Here is an 18,526-nt window from a genome sequence, read left to right as displayed (position 1 = left end):
GGTGTAGTTTGTTGAACCCCAGGAGCTGATAATTCGCGTCGATAATGGTAGCAACATCTGAACGAGACCCCTACCATTCTCGCGAGAAGAACTCTCATCTTGAAAAGCTTTATTCTCCTCGTTCCAGACTTGCCGAGTTATGTCAAGATGGTAGTATCCGTGGTCTATAACCAAGACTGACTTCCCTGACGTAACCTCTTTGGTAGACATGTCGACCCGGCTGTGGGGCTGCTCCAGGACTTCTATGTCTGCTAATAGACAGGCTTCATCGAAGAGGTAATTGAGCTCAGTGGACACCCACGAAGGCCGTGATATGGTAGCTGACGTAATAGTGATATTGTGATCTGCTAGGGACACTCGTTTGAGTGTTTCAAGAAGCTCAAGCAATACCGATACAAAATTGTCTCTGATTAATGCTGGGGGTCCCTCAGAAGCTTGAAACCGCTTCGAAATTCTTGCTTGAAGACGCCTATTCCGTAGTTTTGGCAATAAATGTCGATACTTCGACTGAGGTTTCCAAGGGACATCAGAGTCTTCTGGGAAACGGATGTAATCAAGAACAATTCGGAGAATAGGCGGCACATTGTTGTAGGCGCTTTCGCCAATACCGTTCATCCAGGACATGCCGTTCGAAACAACTCCCCAGTACCAGGGTTCCTGCACCAATTCATGGGGTATGTAGGGTAATTCACTCGTCCCATGGTTTCTTCTGTAGTAAAACACATACATATATGATGCATAGTCATAATGCTCTGAACTGGTGTTGGAGACGCCAGTCACGTCACCGATCAACGTGAAATTATCTGGGCCATCAGCATACACTGCAAGCCTATAAAAGGCACGACTGTTAGCGCTATAAGTAGGGACCCAATTCAAAGAAGAACGCACAGGCGGGTTTGGGAGAAGTCGATACCAATTGGCTGAGGACGTCCAGACCAATACCTTTCTCCACGGTCGAAATGGCATGACCCGAAGCCGATCAGCAGGATCACAGTATACACAAGCTTCCATGGCCGCATCCACGGAGACTTCAAACCAGAAAGACGGTTCATGTTGAACGACGTCAAAGTTCATGCTCGCTTATTTGACAGTCATAGTCAGCCCTGGTCATGGTCGTGGAGCCGTGAGTGAGAGAAAATATTGAGGTTGAACTTTGGTCACGTGAATTGATCAGTACCTACAGCTTTATCCGCTCTTCAGTTGGTCATATCTTACCAGCAAGTTGCTGGCAGTTGAGCTCCATATCGATAATTGTACCTTCTGAGGAGTTTGAGTATGTGCAGGTACACCCTACCTGGGTATATTGTCAGTTTGAGACCCCACAAGGCTATGGCCTAATTGAGCCCTAGTTCAAATCTTGAGGCCAAATAAGATCTTCCTTCCTGATTCCAAGACGTCTGCACAACAAATCTTGAAGTTAATCCACTTATTCTTTTTCCTCAAAAGAGACAAGACTGACTAGATTCAAGACTAATGAAGATGTATCTAAGTTCCAGTTCCCAGACCCTCGGATGGTACATACAGTACACTTTTTTCAACCCCTGAACCGCTTGGCAGTGGCCTGCATATTGTGCACGGAACTATCACGTGTTTGGCAATATCGCCATCAGTCCCCACAAAGACGACATTATCCCCCACCAATCGGGACCATACGGAGCGTATTCTTTCCTGTCTTGGGCAGCAGAGACTCTGTACGGTTTCCAGCATTTTGGGGCCGGTTTTTATCAAGATCATGGGCTGTTATCATTGGGTACTTGCAGACGTGTGGACGCCGAATTCTCACTATGTTTTCTTTTCCGGTGTTTATCTCTTCACAGTTTCCGTCTATCTTTGTTCGTAAGTGGCATAAAGGGTTCTTTCTCTTTCTGCTGTTAGGTCTTTTAGAAATCTTTAGCAATGATCTCTACCAGTGAGGAGACAACGCCTTTGATCCCGGAAGCAGACCTCGGCTCGCAAATATTTCAGGTACTTTAATTTATCAGAAGCATGGCTGTAAATGATCATTGACGCGTTCTTTTTATTAGGCAGGACAGAACACCGATATAGAAGATGGCTCTATCAGGGAGGGACAAGGTCCCAAAGAGGATCGGCCAAAGAGCAAAATTGGAATCATAGCAGTCCTGCTCGTCGGTATTTAGATTCAAATTCTGTTACTAGTCGAACACCCTTAGATGTTCACATTTGTCCTCAGGTGTTTTTATCGCCAATTCCGATACTTCGCTTGTCTTAGCAACATATGGAAAGATTTCCTCCGATTTCAATGATCTTGAAAGCGGTCGGTGGCTTCTCACTGCTGCATTGCTAGCCTCGTGTGCAGCGCAGCCTCTTGTGAGTAGTTACAGCATCTTCACCATACCCATATACTGACAGGTTTTTGCAGTATGGAAAGATAAGCAACATTTTTGGCCGCAAACCTGTCTTGTTGACGGCATATTCCATTTTCGGACTTGGATGCATCATTTCGTTAGTCAAACATCATCCATTTTTCCAAATCAAACATTTACAGACATTCCAGTGGCTCAGGGCATTCTATGACTCAAATTATCATTGGTCGGGTGGTTGGAGGCGCAGGGGGTGCTGGAATGGTGTCTCTTGTCTCCATTCTGATTTCCGGTTTGTCTACATTTTGGCTTGCTGGATGTTCAACAAGACATGAGACATTGCTGATTGATAATCAAAGACCTCGTTCCCTTGAAAGACGTCGCCTCCTATCGAAGCTATGTCAACGTGATTCAGACGACTGGCAGAAGTATTGGAGGCCCTTTGGGTGGATATATTGCCCAGACGCTGGGTTGGAGATGGTATTTTCATGTCTGCCATGAATTAACCAGTTACTAAATAAACCAATCAGGTCCTTCTACTCCGAGTGCCCCATAGTCCTTCTCGCCATAATTCTAGTGGCATGGAAATTAGAAGTCCCGAAACGGGAAGGGCACATCAAAGAATCTCCGTGGACAAAGTTGAAAAGAGTCGATTTCATCGGTTCAGCGTTCTTATCGGCCTCGATAATCGCATGCCTCTTGGCTCTGAACTTCTTCAGCAATGCCGAGTCCTGGTCTAATCTTGTGCCCATTGTCTTAGCTGTAGTGGCCATTTCCTTGATAATTGCTTTCTGCCTGGTCGAGAAACTGTGGGCGAAGGAGCCTATCTTTCCCTTGTATCTGCTAACAAAGTTGGATACGTGTACCTCATATATTATTCTGGCTTGTCAAATGGCAGCACAGTTAGCGGTACGTCTAAACAGATACGCAACTCCAAAATAAGGGCTAATATTTTGACAGATGATGTCCAGCGTACCCCTGTACTTTCAGGTCACTAAGAGAGCCAAATCCGGGGAAGCGGGTGCTTACCTGGTGCCCGCTGTTGTTGGTAACACTATTGGTGGACTGATCACTGGTGCATATATCAATAGGTGAGAAGACCGAGGCATCGCAACCAATGAAGTGCTAAACATTCCATAGGAGTGGAAGGTACAAGCTGCCCATCGTGCTTTCCGGAGGTCTCTCGTCTATCGCGTATACACTCCTTATAGTTCGCTGGAAAGGTCATACGAAATTTTGGGAGTCACTCTACGTCTTTCCCGGTGGTCTTGGTACAGGAATTGTCTATTCTGCAGTTTTCATTGCTTTGGCAGCATCGGTAACAGAAGATGAGATGGCCATTGCTGGTACTGGGCTTTACACGTCTGGCGGCATTGGTGGTGTGATCGGTATAAGCGTTTCTGGTGCCGTCTTCCAATGGTGGACGAAAAAGGGGCTGGAAAATGCCTTGAATGGTGTCGAAAATGGACTTGAGGTGAGTGCATCCAAAAAGTGCAACGCGAGCCTCAAACTAACATTCAAGATCGCACACCGAGCTTTGTCAGATGTGGGCTATGTTAATAGCCTCGATGGATACATTCATGGTCTTGTCGTTGATGGATATCTCACTGGATTCAGGGCAGCATTCTGTAAGTCCTCCAATTTTTTCACTTAACTTATCCGAACTAATTCTATTTTTTATTACAGTGGTCTCGCTCATATTTTCAGCTTCCTCTTTCGCCGTATCTTTGTTAGTAAGAGAACATAAACTTCGATCTTGAAAAGAAGGCAAGGTAAGGTCAAACTTGATCGCCTAAATCATTACTGAAAATATAAAAGCAAGCATATTAGGACTGCTGAGAACAAACTGGAAAGCCAAAACTTTTAAAAATGCTAAGTGACGATTTATACCTCAAAGCTGATTATATATTAAGAAGTAGTTAGATTTTGATCAGTCTGATGATTGCGTGCTTTTCGGCGTGACTGTCGCGATTTAGAGAAAAGTGGGGTGTTAACATCAAAACAATTATTTTGCCTGCAAGCGTGCCGGGTATCGGTAGTGTCCATACCTGCCACCAATTTTATCTCCAACTAGTACAGCTACGGAGGGACAGAGATATATATAAGTCGTGCAGAACCCATCGTCCTAGCGAGGCCGTGACCCGAAGTCTGGTGTTTTCAAGTGCATCAATGTCAATTGACCAAGATGCTTTTGGCTGTATTTCAACTGCTATGTTTGCTGATCATTCTCAGCGTAATGCTTGGAACACAGTTGGCGGAAGCAAAAAGGCCTAATATTGTGTTCATCATAACGGATGATCAGGATTTGCATCTGGATTCTCTGGAATATATGCCTCGTGTGAAGAAATACCTCACAAATGAGGGCACAATCTACAAAAGACATTACTGCACTGTTGCATTATGCTGTCCGTCAAGAGTCAACCTATGGACGGGAAAAGCAGCCCACAACACAAATGTCACAGACGTCGTGCCTCCCTATGGTTAGTAACCTGCAATTAGAACATTTTATGCGCCAGCTAACAGCTTAGGTGGATATCCTAAGTTTGTAAGTCAAGGTTACAATACCGATTACCTTCCTGTATGGCTGCAGGAAGCTGGATATAATACCTACTATACGGGCAAGTTGTTCAATTCGCACACCATCGAGAACTACAACAACCCAGTTGCAGGAGGGTTCACGGGGTCGGACTTCCTGCTCGACCCATACACTTATTCATATTATAATGCGTCATTTTCACGAAACGGTGAGAAACCTATCAGCTTTACTGGACAGTATTCGCCAGACGTCGTTGCGGATAAGGCGTTTGGGTTCCTGGAGGAAGCTATCTCGGACGAGAAACCTTTTTTCCTGGCAATTGCTCCAATTGCACCCCACAGTGATGTTCAAATGGGCAAACTTCATTTTAATGAACCTAAATATGCTCCAAGACACGCACATCTATTTAAAGATTACAAAATTCCTAGAACAAAGAACTTCAACCCCGACAAGGTAATTTATCCCCTATCCACTTCGTTCAGAACTGACACGCCTCAAAGCCAAGTGGAGCAAACTGGATCGCAAACCTTCCACAGCTGAACGACACAGTAATCAAATACAACGATGAATTTGGACGTGCTCGCCTTCGCGCCCTCCAATCCGTTGACGAGATGGTCGAAGGGATTGTCCAAAGACTCAGCGACAATGGTGTCCTGGATGACACTTATATCTTCTACACCAGTGACAACGGCTTTCACATCGGTCAACACCGTATGCATCCCGGCAAGACATGTGGCTACGAAACTGATATCAACATTCCCCTAATCGTACGAGGTCCGGGCATCGGGGTTGGGAAAGTGCTTGACGCTGTGACTTCACACACCGATCTCGCGCCTACGCTCTTGAAAATCGCAGGAGCAGAACTTCGCCACGATTTTGATGGTCTACCTATTCCATTCACGGAGGAACAGAAGGGCAAAACCGAGCATGTGAATGTGGAATATTGGGGAAGGGGTATCGCGGAGGGCAAGCACGGGACCGAAGGTGGTAGGTTTACTATCTATGCCAACAATACATACAAAGCACTTCGTCTTATTGGCGATACATATAACCTGTACTATTCTGTTTGGTGTACTAACGAGACAGAGCTGTATGATATGACGGTAAATAGGCCGATATTTCTTCATCAAGACTTCGCTAACAGCGTCGCAGCGCGATCCAGAACAAATGCACAACCTCGCAGTCCCAGAACAACTTTCTTCAGAGTACAGAATCTTGGGGCGGGGTATCAAAGACATCACAGCTCGTCTTGATACTCTCATGATGGTTCTCAAGTCCTGCAAGGCATCTTCTTGCACTGATCCTTGGAAAGTGCTGCATCCTCAAGGCGATGTATCGGATCTCCCAAGCGCATTAAAGTCAGGCTTAGATACATTCTATGAAGAGCAACCGAAAGTTTCATTCAGCAAATGCGAGCCTGGGTACATTGTCGAGAGTGAGGGACCCCAGGTTCCATTTGTTTTTGGGCAAGGTGCAAGTCATGGTGGTTTTCCTTTGCAGGACAGTAGCGAAAGTCAGAATCCCTTGGAGTACGGGCAAGATTGGAGCATATGGACATGAAAAGGTAAATAAGTAGCTAGCGGAAGTCAACAGTTCTTCCCTCGTGCATCTTCGCATCTGAAAACTTCCATCTACCTCCCCCCACCCTTCTCTCTCTGTCACTACGACGGTGTAATCGTTGGCGTACTAGCAATAAAAACCACAAGCACCGCCGCATACGCAGCCACAGCCATCACAGTCTCCTGATTCGAAGCCTACGATACAAGCGATAGCAGGAATGATACTAGAATCCAGATCGAGGCGGAGGAGGCGCATTTTGGAAGTTTCTTGGTTGTTGGTATCATCCGTGAGGGTCAGCCAAAGCCTTACACGCTTTCCTATGTGGACGACTAAGCTTACTACCATATTCTTTGAACAAAGCTCGCAGTTCCTGAAGTCTGGTTCGTGTGATGATTCCCTTCATTGGCAGCACATTCATATCTCTAGTTGCGGTCCGCAGCCCAACTTTGTCTTGCTCTTTGGGTCAATTTCTAAATACAGCCCCGCTTGGTACATTTCATGGTCAACTCTGATTATCTCATTCTCCGAAAATCGCAAATTAAGTAGATGTGATGTTCTAGACCGCCTGAAGCAGAGAAGGCTCAGCTTACTGTCCTCAGTTGCAGTTCGCCGGTGGCCAGGGAACTGCCTGCCCAGATTTCTCGTTTAGTCGTCTTGAAGTCCTTTATAGCATAAATTCAGGTAAAGGTTTATGGGATTCATTGACAGTTGAAGTACCTATTTTGGTATTCATATTACCGCCAGCCTCAAGGCTCGAACTTTGCGAGCGTTTCGGTACCCATCCAATCTCCACTACATCTCAGACGACCTGCGTTGGGGAGAATATATACATTTACCGGGTACAAGTCAATAAGTGTCTGTTCATTGCTCGGGGTTTGAGTATATTTTGCTGCTGCTATGTTCAGCGTTTTTATGCTTCTGTTCTTTGATAACGCTGCGCATATTTCCTTTTAACCACAAGTCTGCCCCAAAGGAGGTCACTGCATTAGCTGATAAGCACACCAGAGCCCTACCCAGACAAAGCCTTGGGATCTTCACACCACTTAGGAGCTTTTTGACCATGGGAGCCTTTTATTTGTCAACTTCTGCGCCCGGTGATGCGCCTCCGGTTGAATTTGGGTTGCAATCGGGCGTATTCTCAGCTGCGGCTTATTATCAGCGCTCCAGCCGCCAGCCTTCTTTCTGAACAATTGCTATAGCAGATAACACTACAAGACTTAAACATCAATTCTCCAACAAATTTCCATGCTTCTCTTCTAATTACAGTTTTTCTAAACCGAGGTCGAGCTTTCCGGTGACCCTGCTAGCACTGTCCTCGACGGAAGTCAGGAGTCCCACCAGCTGGTGCCATACATAGTCTTCTTCATATTTACCTCCCATCGCATCTCCATTCTCCAAACCAAACGAATCTTATCTCCGCCATGTCTTTGACCGAGCCAAAGAGTGATTTCCAGCGGGTTGATGGTGCGAGAGAGGCGCATAGCATCCTCGAACTTCCAGCAGATAAATACACTGTTGGATGGATCTGCGCTATCCCTGTCGAGTTGAGGACTGCTCGCCGTCTCTTCGATGTTGAGCATAGCCAACTTAGCAGCCGACCAAAGCATGACGAAAACAGTTACAACTTGGGTCGCATCTGCGGGCACAACGTGGTGATGATTTGCCTTCCAGAGCTCGGTGGTGTCAAAGCTGCAGTAGCGGCCAAGTCTTTAGAGGTTACTTTCCCAAACGTAAGGTTTTGGCTTATGGTTGGGATAGGTGGTGGCATTCCCAACCCCCCAGAAGTTGACATTCGACTTGGAGATATTGTCGTGTCGATCCCAACGGATCAAGGACCCGGAGTCATCCAGTACGACTTGGGTCGAATGGAAGTTGAAGGATTGCGCCGGAAAGGGGCGCTGAACAAGCCGCCATCTTTACTACTTACTGCAGTGCGCAATCTGCAGTCAAGATCGGGAGTGGGGAACGATATTTCGAGGATTTTAAGCGAAGTCGAGCCTGTAGAGGACTCGGAGGGAGATATGCAAGCACAAACATACCCTACGCACTTGGTGGATAATCTCTTTCGAGCAAGCTATACCCACATCAAAACTCCTGCCTGCGATTGTGAGAACGAGACGAATAAGGCCAACACCATAGATCGCCGCAAGCGCAACCACCAAAACCCACGAATCCATTACGGCAATATTGCTTCGGGAAATGCGGTGGTGAAGAATGCCTTGGAGCGCGATCGACTTGCACAAAGAGACAATGTGATATGCTTCGAGATGGAAGCTTTCGGCCTGATGGATGACTTTCCATGTCTTGTCATACGTGGAATTAGCGACTACTCGGACTCCCACAAAACTTATGCATGGCAATCTTACGCATCATCAGTAGCTGCCGCTTATGCTAAGACGCTGCTTAAAATTATCCCACCGGAGGAGGTGTCAAAGCTGAAACCTGTTAGGAGTGAGTAATTTCCAGTTTCATGAGGGAACGGAGAGTACGCAAATTTGTGGTGATTCATTTGCTGCGTCTGTTAAGTTGAAGAGCTATAAGAAGAGTTTATGGGAACTGTATTTTGCGAAAGGGCGGTTGTTATAATTACTTCAAAGTTGGACCAGCGTACAACTGTTGAGTACTTGCGTCCAGATATGTCTTTTTCGTAAACAAAACAATACCAAGGATATTACACCCTTGCCTTTGTGATCAAGTTGGCGATTGTTACCTGTTCTGAAATAACTCTAAGTATCCTTTACCTGGCTACTGGTGACCGCCAACAGTTTAAACTGTGTCCCGCTCTTAGAGAATATCTTCAAATCTTGTGCTTTTCTTTGTTTTTATTTCGTTTACTTAGCACTTTCAAATTGCAATGCAGTATTATTCATCTATGGCAATGGCGTTTACTCTGAGATACAAGTAAGCTAATCGATTTCTGAAGATAATGTCCACTGGATTGGTCTCCACCCCGTCAGTCCATTTTTCACAGGTCGAGAACGAATACTTAAAACTCTCAAAAAGACATTTTGTGGCAACGATGAGAACGCAGGGCAATTTGAACATAGAAGATTCGTCATATATGGAATGGGTGGCGCCGGAAAGAGTGAGGTCTGTTTAAGATTCGCCCATGAAAACAGAGAAAGGCAGGTTTCCTATTTCAGAATGCTATTCCCGATGCTAATACCATTATCTGAAGCTTCTGGGGTGTCTTCTGGGTTGATGCATCATCAATTGAGAGTATTCGTCGTGGCTTCATTGATATTGTCAAAGAAGCTGCCGCGATGCCGGACATTACCTTTAAGGAGGCAAAAGCGTGGATTGAGAACCAAGCTGAGAAGTGGCTTTTGATCTTCGACAACGCGGACGATCCAAATATCGACTATCTCAAGTTTTTACCTTCCGGGGAAGGGAGTTGCATCCTTATGACCACACGCAACGATGGCTGCAAGATTTATGGCTCCGAATGCACCGGATACGAGAAGTTCGAGAAGCTGGAATTCCCTGATGCAGTGGAACTATTGCTTAAGACTGCAGAAGCAGAACGAAACCCACACAACTTGGAAGTGGCCCAAACACTAGTTGGAGATGAGTCCTTGGCTCAACACATCCTGTCCATAGTCCATGCCGGGGCGTTCATTAGGCAAGGGCTTTGCAGACTTGATGAGTACGCTTCGATGTTTGAATCTCAGCGAGCCAGGCTTCTTAGTCAACGTCCAAACCAGGCAAACTCTGTATACGGGGATGTATATGCCACTTTTGAGGTCTCTGCCAAAGCCATCAACGCTTCACACGAACCAGCAGCGAAGGATGCCCTCGAATTGCTCCAAGTTCTAGCTTACTTCCATCGAGAAGCTGTATCGGAAGACATGTTTACTAGAGCTTGGGGGGAATCGCTATTTTTTAAGCACGTTAATTGGAATGAACCAGATAGCACATACATACTTTCCTCATGGCATACAGACCGGTTACAGAAATTCCTACGTCCATTGCCCTCGAGTAAGGAACTGGATCTTTTCTCTATGCGAAAAGCAAGGAATGTTCTTTTATCATTCTCCTTGGTAAATGTACACCCGGATACCTATGACATTTCAATGCATCCACTTGTTCATGCTTGGGCGAAGGACCGACTAGAAGTTGAAATGCAGGATGAGGCATGGAGTACTGCAGCTGCAACTCTAGCACTTTCAATCGACGATCTGCATTACTCAGACTACTTCAATAATATTCAGCCCCATGTAGAATTCAATATCAGTCTTCGACCGAAAGACTATTTTCTGGCACGGAAACGGAACACCCTGGAAATATGTAGGATATTTGACCGTTTCTTCTGGATACTCTACCGTCAACGCAATGATACCAGCGCTCTACGTCTGCTGGATCTTATTTCATCTCTACAATGCCCTGAAATCCCACCGAACTCACTAAAGTGGCGACACATCCTCTATCTTTATGCAATTTGTCATGGCCACCTTGGAAATTCCAACGAAGAACTGCGATTTATTAAAGAGGTGATTTCATTCGACGATAACGCGTTGGAGCCAGACGACCCACAGCGCCTGCAGGCCCTGTACGCCCTAGCCACTGCACTAGACACACAGGGCAAATATCAAGAGGCGGTTGAGGTACTCGAGGGAGTCATACAAATACAGCAAGATATATTAGATCCTGAAAATGAAAGTCTCTTGTCGTCGAAGCACGAGCTAGCCACGGCATACACATATAATAAGCGGCCAGGGAAAGCTTTCCAGCTGTTTAAAGAGTTAGTGCAAATCCAAGAGAGAATTTTCGCTCCTACCCATCCTGAACGCTTAACATCGCAGCATAATCTAGCACTAGCTTATATAGAAAATGAACAGTTAGAGCAAGGGATTCAGTTGCTTAAAGAGGTTGTGCAAATCAGAGAGAGAATTTACGCTCCTACCCATCCTGACCGCTTAGGCTCGCAGCATAATCTAGCACGAGCTTATATAAAGAATGAACAGCTAGAGCAAGGAATTCAGTTGCTTGAAGAGGTTGTGCAAATCAATAACAGAACTCTCGCTCCTACCCATCCTAAACGCTTAGCATCGCGGCATGAACTAGCACAAACTTATATAAGAAATGAACAGCTAGAGCAAGGAATTCAGCTGTTAGAAGAGGTTGTGCAGAACAGAGAGAGAATTCTCGCTCCTAAAGATCCTGCCCGCTTACTATCGCAGCATGGACTTGCGAGGGCTTATTATCTGTCTGGCCAATACCAACAAGCGCTTCCGATTATACAGGAAGTGGTTCGAATAGGAGAAGAAACGTTAGAAGCCGATGATCACGATCGCATCGCATCAGAAGAGGTACTTGCCGATATTCTCTCAGCAATCGAAAGACCAGAGGAGGCAGAGAGAGAAAGGCGACAGCAATTCAGAGCGTGGCGAAATCAGAGGGAGAGAGAAGAGTCCGAGGAAAAGAATGACTGGGAAGAGGGTGACCATGATAGCATTCCGGGAAGTAGTCAGGGGGGAGATGATTCGACCATAACCGTGGTGAAAGCTTTCGAACATCATAAAATCAGTGAAAGGAAGGATCCCACTACTACGAGGATTCGACGCTGGATGAAACACATGAGTTCACGTCGTCGAACGAGGTCTGGAGCAATGTGAGGAGCTAAACATAGTATGTTTAGTTACTCTTTGAGCTATGTGAAAGAGAGCAGCTACTAACTCATGCCACGAAATAGCTGCGCATGTCTATAACCTTCTTATCTCCCATTCTCTCTGCCGCAGTGGACCCCGCATTGGTGGATGGTAGTTAAAACGTGCGGTAAGAGCTTGATATATGATTCACACACTTTGATGCGTCGTACTTACAGCTCATAGGCTGCGACATTGTTCACTTTCTGGATTGGGATGTCATAAGTGTTGCGCAAACGTGAGAAGTTTACGAGGATGGGAAGTCTTCTTGCATCGATTATGTTGTTCCAGCAAGACGTTTGTAATAAATGACTTCTCGGACTTCCACAACGATCGCCAACTGCACGAGAAGAAAATTGGTTTTTGGAACGGTTCTCATCATCGGAATGCGTGGGGGTACTCGCTTGAGTACAGAAAAGTGAACACTTATCGAGGGTAAAATGTAAGTGAATCCTCAAGTGTTTGCTAGAAACAATTTTTTCGTTAATAGAACATTATGAAATGACAGAATATGACTTCGAAATGATGCATGCATGAGAAAAATGACGAACAGGTCTGCAGGTTGGGGTGGAAAGAAAGTTATTATGGAAGAGCCTGTAAGCGATGTTGGGAGGGCCTGCGAGGGCAAAATGGTGTTGAAGCAGTTTATGGTGATGATTCAAGGGTCTGGTTGCCTGCCTTGCACCCAAGACGCCCCAAGAGAGCCTTCACGATGCATCTAGGTACCTTAGCTTAGGTGTATACTGCAAGGCGCTACGGTATTAATTATACTCCTTGTACTACGGTCGGCTTTCGAGTTCAAGCAATAATCCCCATTCCGAATCCTGAGAACGCTTACCGCAGTCCACTAGTACTCCCGAACCCACCCGGAAGGAATACTACTACAAGTAATAATTGGCCTAGTACTTAGTTCACCCCCTCATACTGTGTTATCACTCAGGTTATAAGAGCCAAACCTGGTAGTTCAAGGTCAGAAATACCAACGGCCTGGTGAGTTAGCCTCTACATCGGGTAGCGAGAGGTTCAGGGGTTGGTGGGGCTTGGAAAGGGGTAATTACACGTGACTTGAGAACGCTTTTGTGGTCTACCATCAGGTAGTTTCTGGTAATTTCCTATGATTTCTGGGGTCAGTTTCTCTGAGGTAAATTATTCTGATGGCGATGAATTTGCAAGTTTTCACATGCCAAAGACTCTCGTGATAGTGCCCCAGCCACAAGTTAGGGGATACGTCATGAGAGCCTTCGCCACTGCCCCGCCCTTGCTGTTTACGCTGCCTTGACACAACACCATCGAAACACAAGTACAAAACGCAAAGCACGCCTTCTATTCTACCAAACAATAATTTCTCACAAATACTAAGAAATCATACAATCATGTCTGCAAGCACCGTCAACGTCACGAACATCAGTTCCGCAACTGGTGAGAAGGAAGTCAAGGACTTCTTCTCTTTCTGGTAGGCAACGGGCGATACCCCTCATTGAGACGCATTCTAACTCAAATTTCAGCGGCAAAATCACAGATCTCAAGATTACCTCCTCCGGCGAAACCCAGAGCGCGACCGTAACCTTCGAGAAGGAAACCGCAGCGAAGACCGCACTTCTTCTCGATAACACACAACTTGGAGCAACTCAAGTCAAAGTCTCCAGTGCTTCAGGCTCATCAGAGGATGACGGAACCCACTACACCTCTAACGAGACCCGCGACAGCGACGATATTACCCAAGAAGAGAAACCTCGCAGCCGCATCGTTGCCGAATATCTCGCACATGGCTATGCTATTGGCGACGTAGCTGTTCAGCGCGCTATCGACCTCGACCAGAAGCACGGCGTCAGCAACCGCTTCTTGTCGACTCTCCAGAACCTTGATTCCAAGTACCATGCCACCGACAAGGCGAAGTCGGTCGACCAGTCATATGGCGTTACTGAGAAGACGAACTCTCTGCTCTCTGGCTTGACTTCTTACTATGAGAAGGCTGTCGGAACGCCAACTGGTAAGAAGCTCGCCAACTTCTACACCCAGACTTCTCGCCAGGTCCAGGATATTCATGCCGAGGCTCGGCGCCTTGCGGATTTGAAGAAGCAGGAGGCTGGTGGATCGGAAAAGACAGGTATGTGTGATTCAGCTTATACTTCTTCAGAAGCACCGTTAACCACAGAATTTAGCTACCCCTGCTGATGCTCATGCCACCGCTACGGAAGGTACCAGCGTCGTTGATTCCACAAAGGTTGCTCCTCTTGAGCCTGAGAAGACTACTTAAGAAGTGATTTTACTTTTTATGTTTCACGCGGTACAAGGTTTATGGGTTTATGGAAAGTTTTCATAGTGCTAGCGAGCGATACGTTTAGGTCAGAACATGATGGGGTGACCAGCCAAGGATTGTATCAAGTAACAATTCACGATTTTCAATCTTCTTTATGGTGTGCAACATCTACAATGTGGCTATGTGAAATCACTGAAATGTAATGAGACTTTTCATTTATGCTTTCGTAATTTTTCTACTCATCAGGGTTCTTGAATGTCTGACTGCCCATGCGTTGACCATATGCAAACGGAATGTCCCCCATAACCGTTCCTTAACATCTCTTACTTGATAGCCCATATCTAATTCTTCTCCGTGTTCACCGTCTTCTTCGCCGTCTCCGCTACATGGTCATCGAGAGGTCCCTTGGGGTTGGAAGAGAGTCCCTTTCCGTCAACATATCAGCAGGCTCTCTTTATCAATGATATCAATGATGTAAAAGGACTACGGAGAAATTACCTCGAGTTGAGACTTGCTATCATCCTTGTTGTTGCTGTCCTTGTTGACTCCCTGGCCGGTGGCAGGTGTATCTTGCTGCTGCTTGCCGGATTGCTCCTCTGGGGGTGGCGATTGACGACCTTCGTTTGGTGCTGACATTTTGATTGATGGTTGAGGTGATTTGAAGTTCTGTTTGGGGATTAGTATTAGAACAGAATTTGAATGTTTTGACTCCGTTGGGGAGGAATGAGGGGCAAGAGCCAAAAGCGGGCTTTTTGTGGTAACGAGGGAGGAGGGCAATGAGAAATCAAGAATGTGAAGTCGAATTTGAGACTTACTTTTTCAGGGTATTTTTGAAATGGATTCAAGATAAAATTGCTTATTGGAAACAAGGCCACATCTTGTCAAGAAGGATGTTGTTTTAAGTAACCCCACCATAAGAGTCCTACGTCATGGCATGGCAGGATAGCTAAAATCGCCCCCCTGTAGCCTTGTTACAAGGCTACCAGCACACGTGATTCGACCAATGAAACACAGCATCCTTCGAAATTGATGACCCCTTGCTACTCGATGCTTTTACTGTATGTACCAACGGAATCTTCCCAATCTGTTAAAATTCTCTCCCCGTAACATATCTTGAAGGAAGCAGTATTCCTCACGTTCTTTTGTTCCCTTCCTTTGAACAAAAGTCGATTCGAGAACGACAAAATGGCTCCGGACCTCAATTCTGTTCCTCCATCTCCAAGACCCCTTTCTTCCCCACGTCTCACCTCCACCAGCGCATCGAGAAGAGCTTCTCAACAATTGGCTCCTCCAGCTATTGCTCCGAGTTCTCTTAATATCCTCCCTTCGAATCAAAATGCCGTCAACCATACATCTCCTCCCTCGGCCTCGCCGAATATGCCAACAACTGGCGGATCAGCAGGAGGAATCGCTGCCGACAACACAGGCGTAGGAATAGGACCTGGGCCATTAAGACACCCTCGTCCTTTGACTGCCGCAGATTTGCATCTGCAGCTAGAAAAGGAGCAGGAGGCAGTCGTAAGTGCTCCATCCATCGATGTATCACGGAATGCTAAGTTACACAAACAGGTTAATCGACTAACCCGCGAACTTACTACGCTTCGAGCAGCCCAAAATGCCTCCGTCGTCTCCAACGCCTCTTCCACTTCGACCGGCCTCCCAGATTCCGCAGATCACAACGCAAACCATCTCCTCTCCGGCCCAAGCCATCCCACACCCTCACAGCGCCGACACCACCGTTCCTCCTCTAGTACAAGTACACGCAGCATTACGACAGGTACAGCTACCAGCGTCAGTACCGTCGGTGGCATAGCAGGTAGTCTCCAATCCTCAACCGCAGACCGAACCCGGGGCAACATTCCCCGCCACGACTCAATCCCTCAATCGCAATCCCTCTCTCGCCAAAACTCCATGACTGGTTCTCGACGCAGCGGTGCTTCCAGTCCCGCCCCCATAAACTCTGCACAATCAAGCTACCAAAACCCCGATCATTTCTCCTACTTCTACGGACAGCGGCCCAGCTTGCCCCAATACCGCGAACCGTCTTCGGGGAATCTAGCAGGGTTAGTAGGCAATCCTGCAGGTGGAGAAGGACATGGATACGGACATAGACATCGTTCAGATTCTGTCACGAGTGTTCAGACAACAGGACGATACGAGGAGACGGCTTACCACCGACATGAGCTCGATGCCGTCAAGCGCGAAAACGAGGCTTTGAAGCGACGAATCCGGGACTTAGAACGTACACTTAGGGCGAGAAGACCTAGTGATGCCAGTAGGACGAGAAGTGAAAGCGTATCTACTACGGCGAGCGTTAGGGATAGGGAGGTCAGTGGGGTAGGGAGGGGAAGAGAGCGAGAGAAGGAGGGCGAGGAAGATGTTAGGGTTGGGGAGAGTGCAAGGAGTGCCGGCGTTTTGAGATGAGTGAAATTTGGGCTGGGAACTTACGATATGATACCTACGATGTGTTCTTGGGCTTGATACATCGATATGATATGACTGAATGATTTGGCCATAATGGTAGGAAAACTGGCGTTGGAGCCTGGCGTAATATGGAGTTGTTTGGGCTGTATGCCGAAAGTAGAGGTAGTGGACAACTAACGATGTTTTTGTTCTTCATCTCTTTTCTTTATATTGCTGCGCCTGTTTCATGCTTCCGTGATATGTAGGACTAGTGTCATTGTGCACTGTACTGCTTTATATGTGCCACTTTGGGTTGTCAGATTCTTATGAAACGCTGCGTTGTGATATAGGGGTACTCAGCAATACGGAGTAATTATGCGAGTGTTCCCTAGAAAGTGTAATATACTCACAGTGTTGTACGACCCCGTTTGATCCAGATCTATAAATTCTTTTTATTCAGAATAATCTCTAAGCCGAGTATGATTGCGTGTTGAATTAATTGTATTTGCTGCGTTCAAAACTATTTGCAGCCCCTTGTATCTCTTCATATATTAGCTCGAGGCGCAAAACTTTCTTGCCCAACGGTGTCCTTTTATCTAATTCCATGTCACAATTCAAAAGTGACTTGCCTACACTTGCCCTAGATGGCTGGTGTCTTCTCTTTGACATTCACCCAAGCCCGTCAGAATTTGTGTTATACAAGCATTGTTCGCAGCTGGCTCGCGACGACAAAGATTATTCGTCCCCTTCATACTGCAGACCAGATCCAGATCAACTTAAGTATACCTATACCTGGAAGCTGGAGAGACACCCAGGACTTCAGAGCAGTTCCATCTTTGTGTCAGAAGTTACACCTTGGCTGGCTGAAGTGCAGCTGTATAGCGGAGAACTATCGCAGACTTTGAGTCAGACTGATTCACTTGGCCGCAGCATCTCCTCGATGAAAGGGATACCCTCTTCAACAACAAATAATTCCTCGGCATCCTCCTCTGCACCGAAACTATCCTCAATACCTGACCGAAGAATACCACATAACTATCAGACATTATGGAACCCGAATCTGAATCCGAGCCATCCGGACCCCCAGTGATCCTGCCCAACATGTTTGTTCATCGACACAACATGGGAAAAGGCCTCGTCGCAAAGAATGGGATCAAAGCCGGCACGCAGATCCTTATAGAGAAGCCCCTCTTTGTCGCTCCCGCCTCTTTCTACTTCAAGCCCTCCACCGCCGCCGCCGAGAGACTCGTAAAACAGCATATCGAGTCGCACAACTCTACCGATCAAGCAGCGTGGGGGATCCTCTCCAACTATCACCCCTTTGCCGAATACCAACAAGATGGTCTCAGCACAGGTAAATTCTTCAAGACGCATTACATCGGAAAGTTCAAGACCGCAGCAATTCCTATTCCGTTGGGAGCCAGACGTCGGAAAGCCGATTATTTCGGCATCTTTCCCTTGCTCTCGTGGGCCAATCATGCCTGTCACCACAATGCGCATCACGCCTGGAACGAGAGCCTAAACGCCATAACTGTGTACGCACTCAGCGACATCGCCGCCAACGAACAAATCACCATCTCCTACGCACCCGCGAACGTCATCAACCGCGATCTAATCAAGAGGACGTACGGCTTCACATGCTACTGCGACTGGTGCATGCAGCGGTCCGAAGACCGCCAAGCGACAGATGAGAGATATCACAAGCTGGAGGATTGGTCTATGCGTGTCCATCACGAGAAGGATGTGGGCAAGGCGCTGTGGCTTGTAAACTGTGCGCTCACGCTCATGCTGGAACAGCCCC

The 18,526-nt window shown here is 46.7% G+C and overlaps 5 protein-coding genes across 5 annotated transcripts; 4 read left to right on the top strand and 1 right to left on the bottom strand.

Moving 5' to 3' along the window:
* Window positions 1–1,896: 1,896 nt before the first annotated feature.
* fnx2_0 (Vacuolar membrane amino acid uptake transporter) lies at window positions 1,897–4,081 on the top strand (the record flags this gene model as incomplete). The annotated part of the gene is made up of 10 exons (XM_031148331.1): window positions 1,897–1,965; window positions 2,025–2,130; window positions 2,192–2,328; window positions 2,381–2,463; window positions 2,516–2,613; window positions 2,681–2,801; window positions 2,852–3,230; window positions 3,282–3,412; window positions 3,462–3,949; window positions 4,008–4,081. 10 exons carry the CDS (start codon window positions 1,897–1,899, stop codon window positions 4,079–4,081), a joined length of 1,686 nt encoding a protein of 561 aa, XP_031006992.1.
* Window positions 4,082–4,506: 425 nt separating this feature from the next.
* On the top strand, window positions 4,507–6,417 carry ARS (Arylsulfatase; the record flags this gene model as incomplete). The annotated part of the gene is made up of 4 exons (XM_031148330.1): window positions 4,507–4,801; window positions 4,850–5,310; window positions 5,358–5,960; window positions 6,010–6,417. The coding sequence occupies 4 exons, from the start codon at window positions 4,507–4,509 to the stop codon at window positions 6,415–6,417; spliced, it is 1,767 nt and encodes a 588-aa protein (XP_031006993.1).
* Window positions 6,418–7,838: 1,421 nt separating this feature from the next.
* On the top strand, window positions 7,839–12,032 carry Nphp3 (Nephrocystin-3; the record flags this gene model as incomplete). The annotated part of the gene is made up of 4 exons (XM_031148329.1): window positions 7,839–8,868; window positions 9,278–9,318; window positions 9,389–9,507; window positions 9,596–12,032. 4 exons carry the CDS (start codon window positions 7,839–7,841, stop codon window positions 12,030–12,032), a joined length of 3,627 nt encoding a protein of 1,208 aa, XP_031006986.1.
* A 2,631-nt stretch (window positions 12,033–14,663) lies between these two features.
* On the bottom strand, window positions 14,664–14,958 carry LHYA1_G003356 (uncharacterized protein; the record flags this gene model as incomplete). The annotated part of the gene is made up of 2 exons (XM_031148328.1): window positions 14,664–14,747; window positions 14,821–14,958. The coding sequence occupies 2 exons, from the start codon at window positions 14,956–14,958 to the stop codon at window positions 14,664–14,666; spliced, it is 222 nt and encodes a 73-aa protein (XP_031006987.1).
* A 549-nt stretch (window positions 14,959–15,507) lies between these two features.
* On the top strand, window positions 15,508–16,746 carry LHYA1_G003355 (uncharacterized protein; the record flags this gene model as incomplete). Its single annotated transcript, XM_031148327.1, has 2 exons — window positions 15,508–15,840; window positions 15,892–16,746. 2 exons carry the CDS (start codon window positions 15,508–15,510, stop codon window positions 16,744–16,746), a joined length of 1,188 nt encoding a protein of 395 aa, XP_031006984.1.
* Between the last annotated feature and the right edge of the window lie 1,780 nt (window positions 16,747–18,526).

Source organism: Lachnellula hyalina, assembly GCF_007821495.1.
Source record: "Lachnellula hyalina strain CBS 185.66 chromosome Unknown contig00035, whole genome shotgun sequence".
Lineage (NCBI taxonomy): Eukaryota > Fungi > Ascomycota > Leotiomycetes > Helotiales > Lachnaceae > Lachnellula > Lachnellula hyalina.
This window is presented reverse-complemented; position numbering and strand designations above follow the sequence as displayed.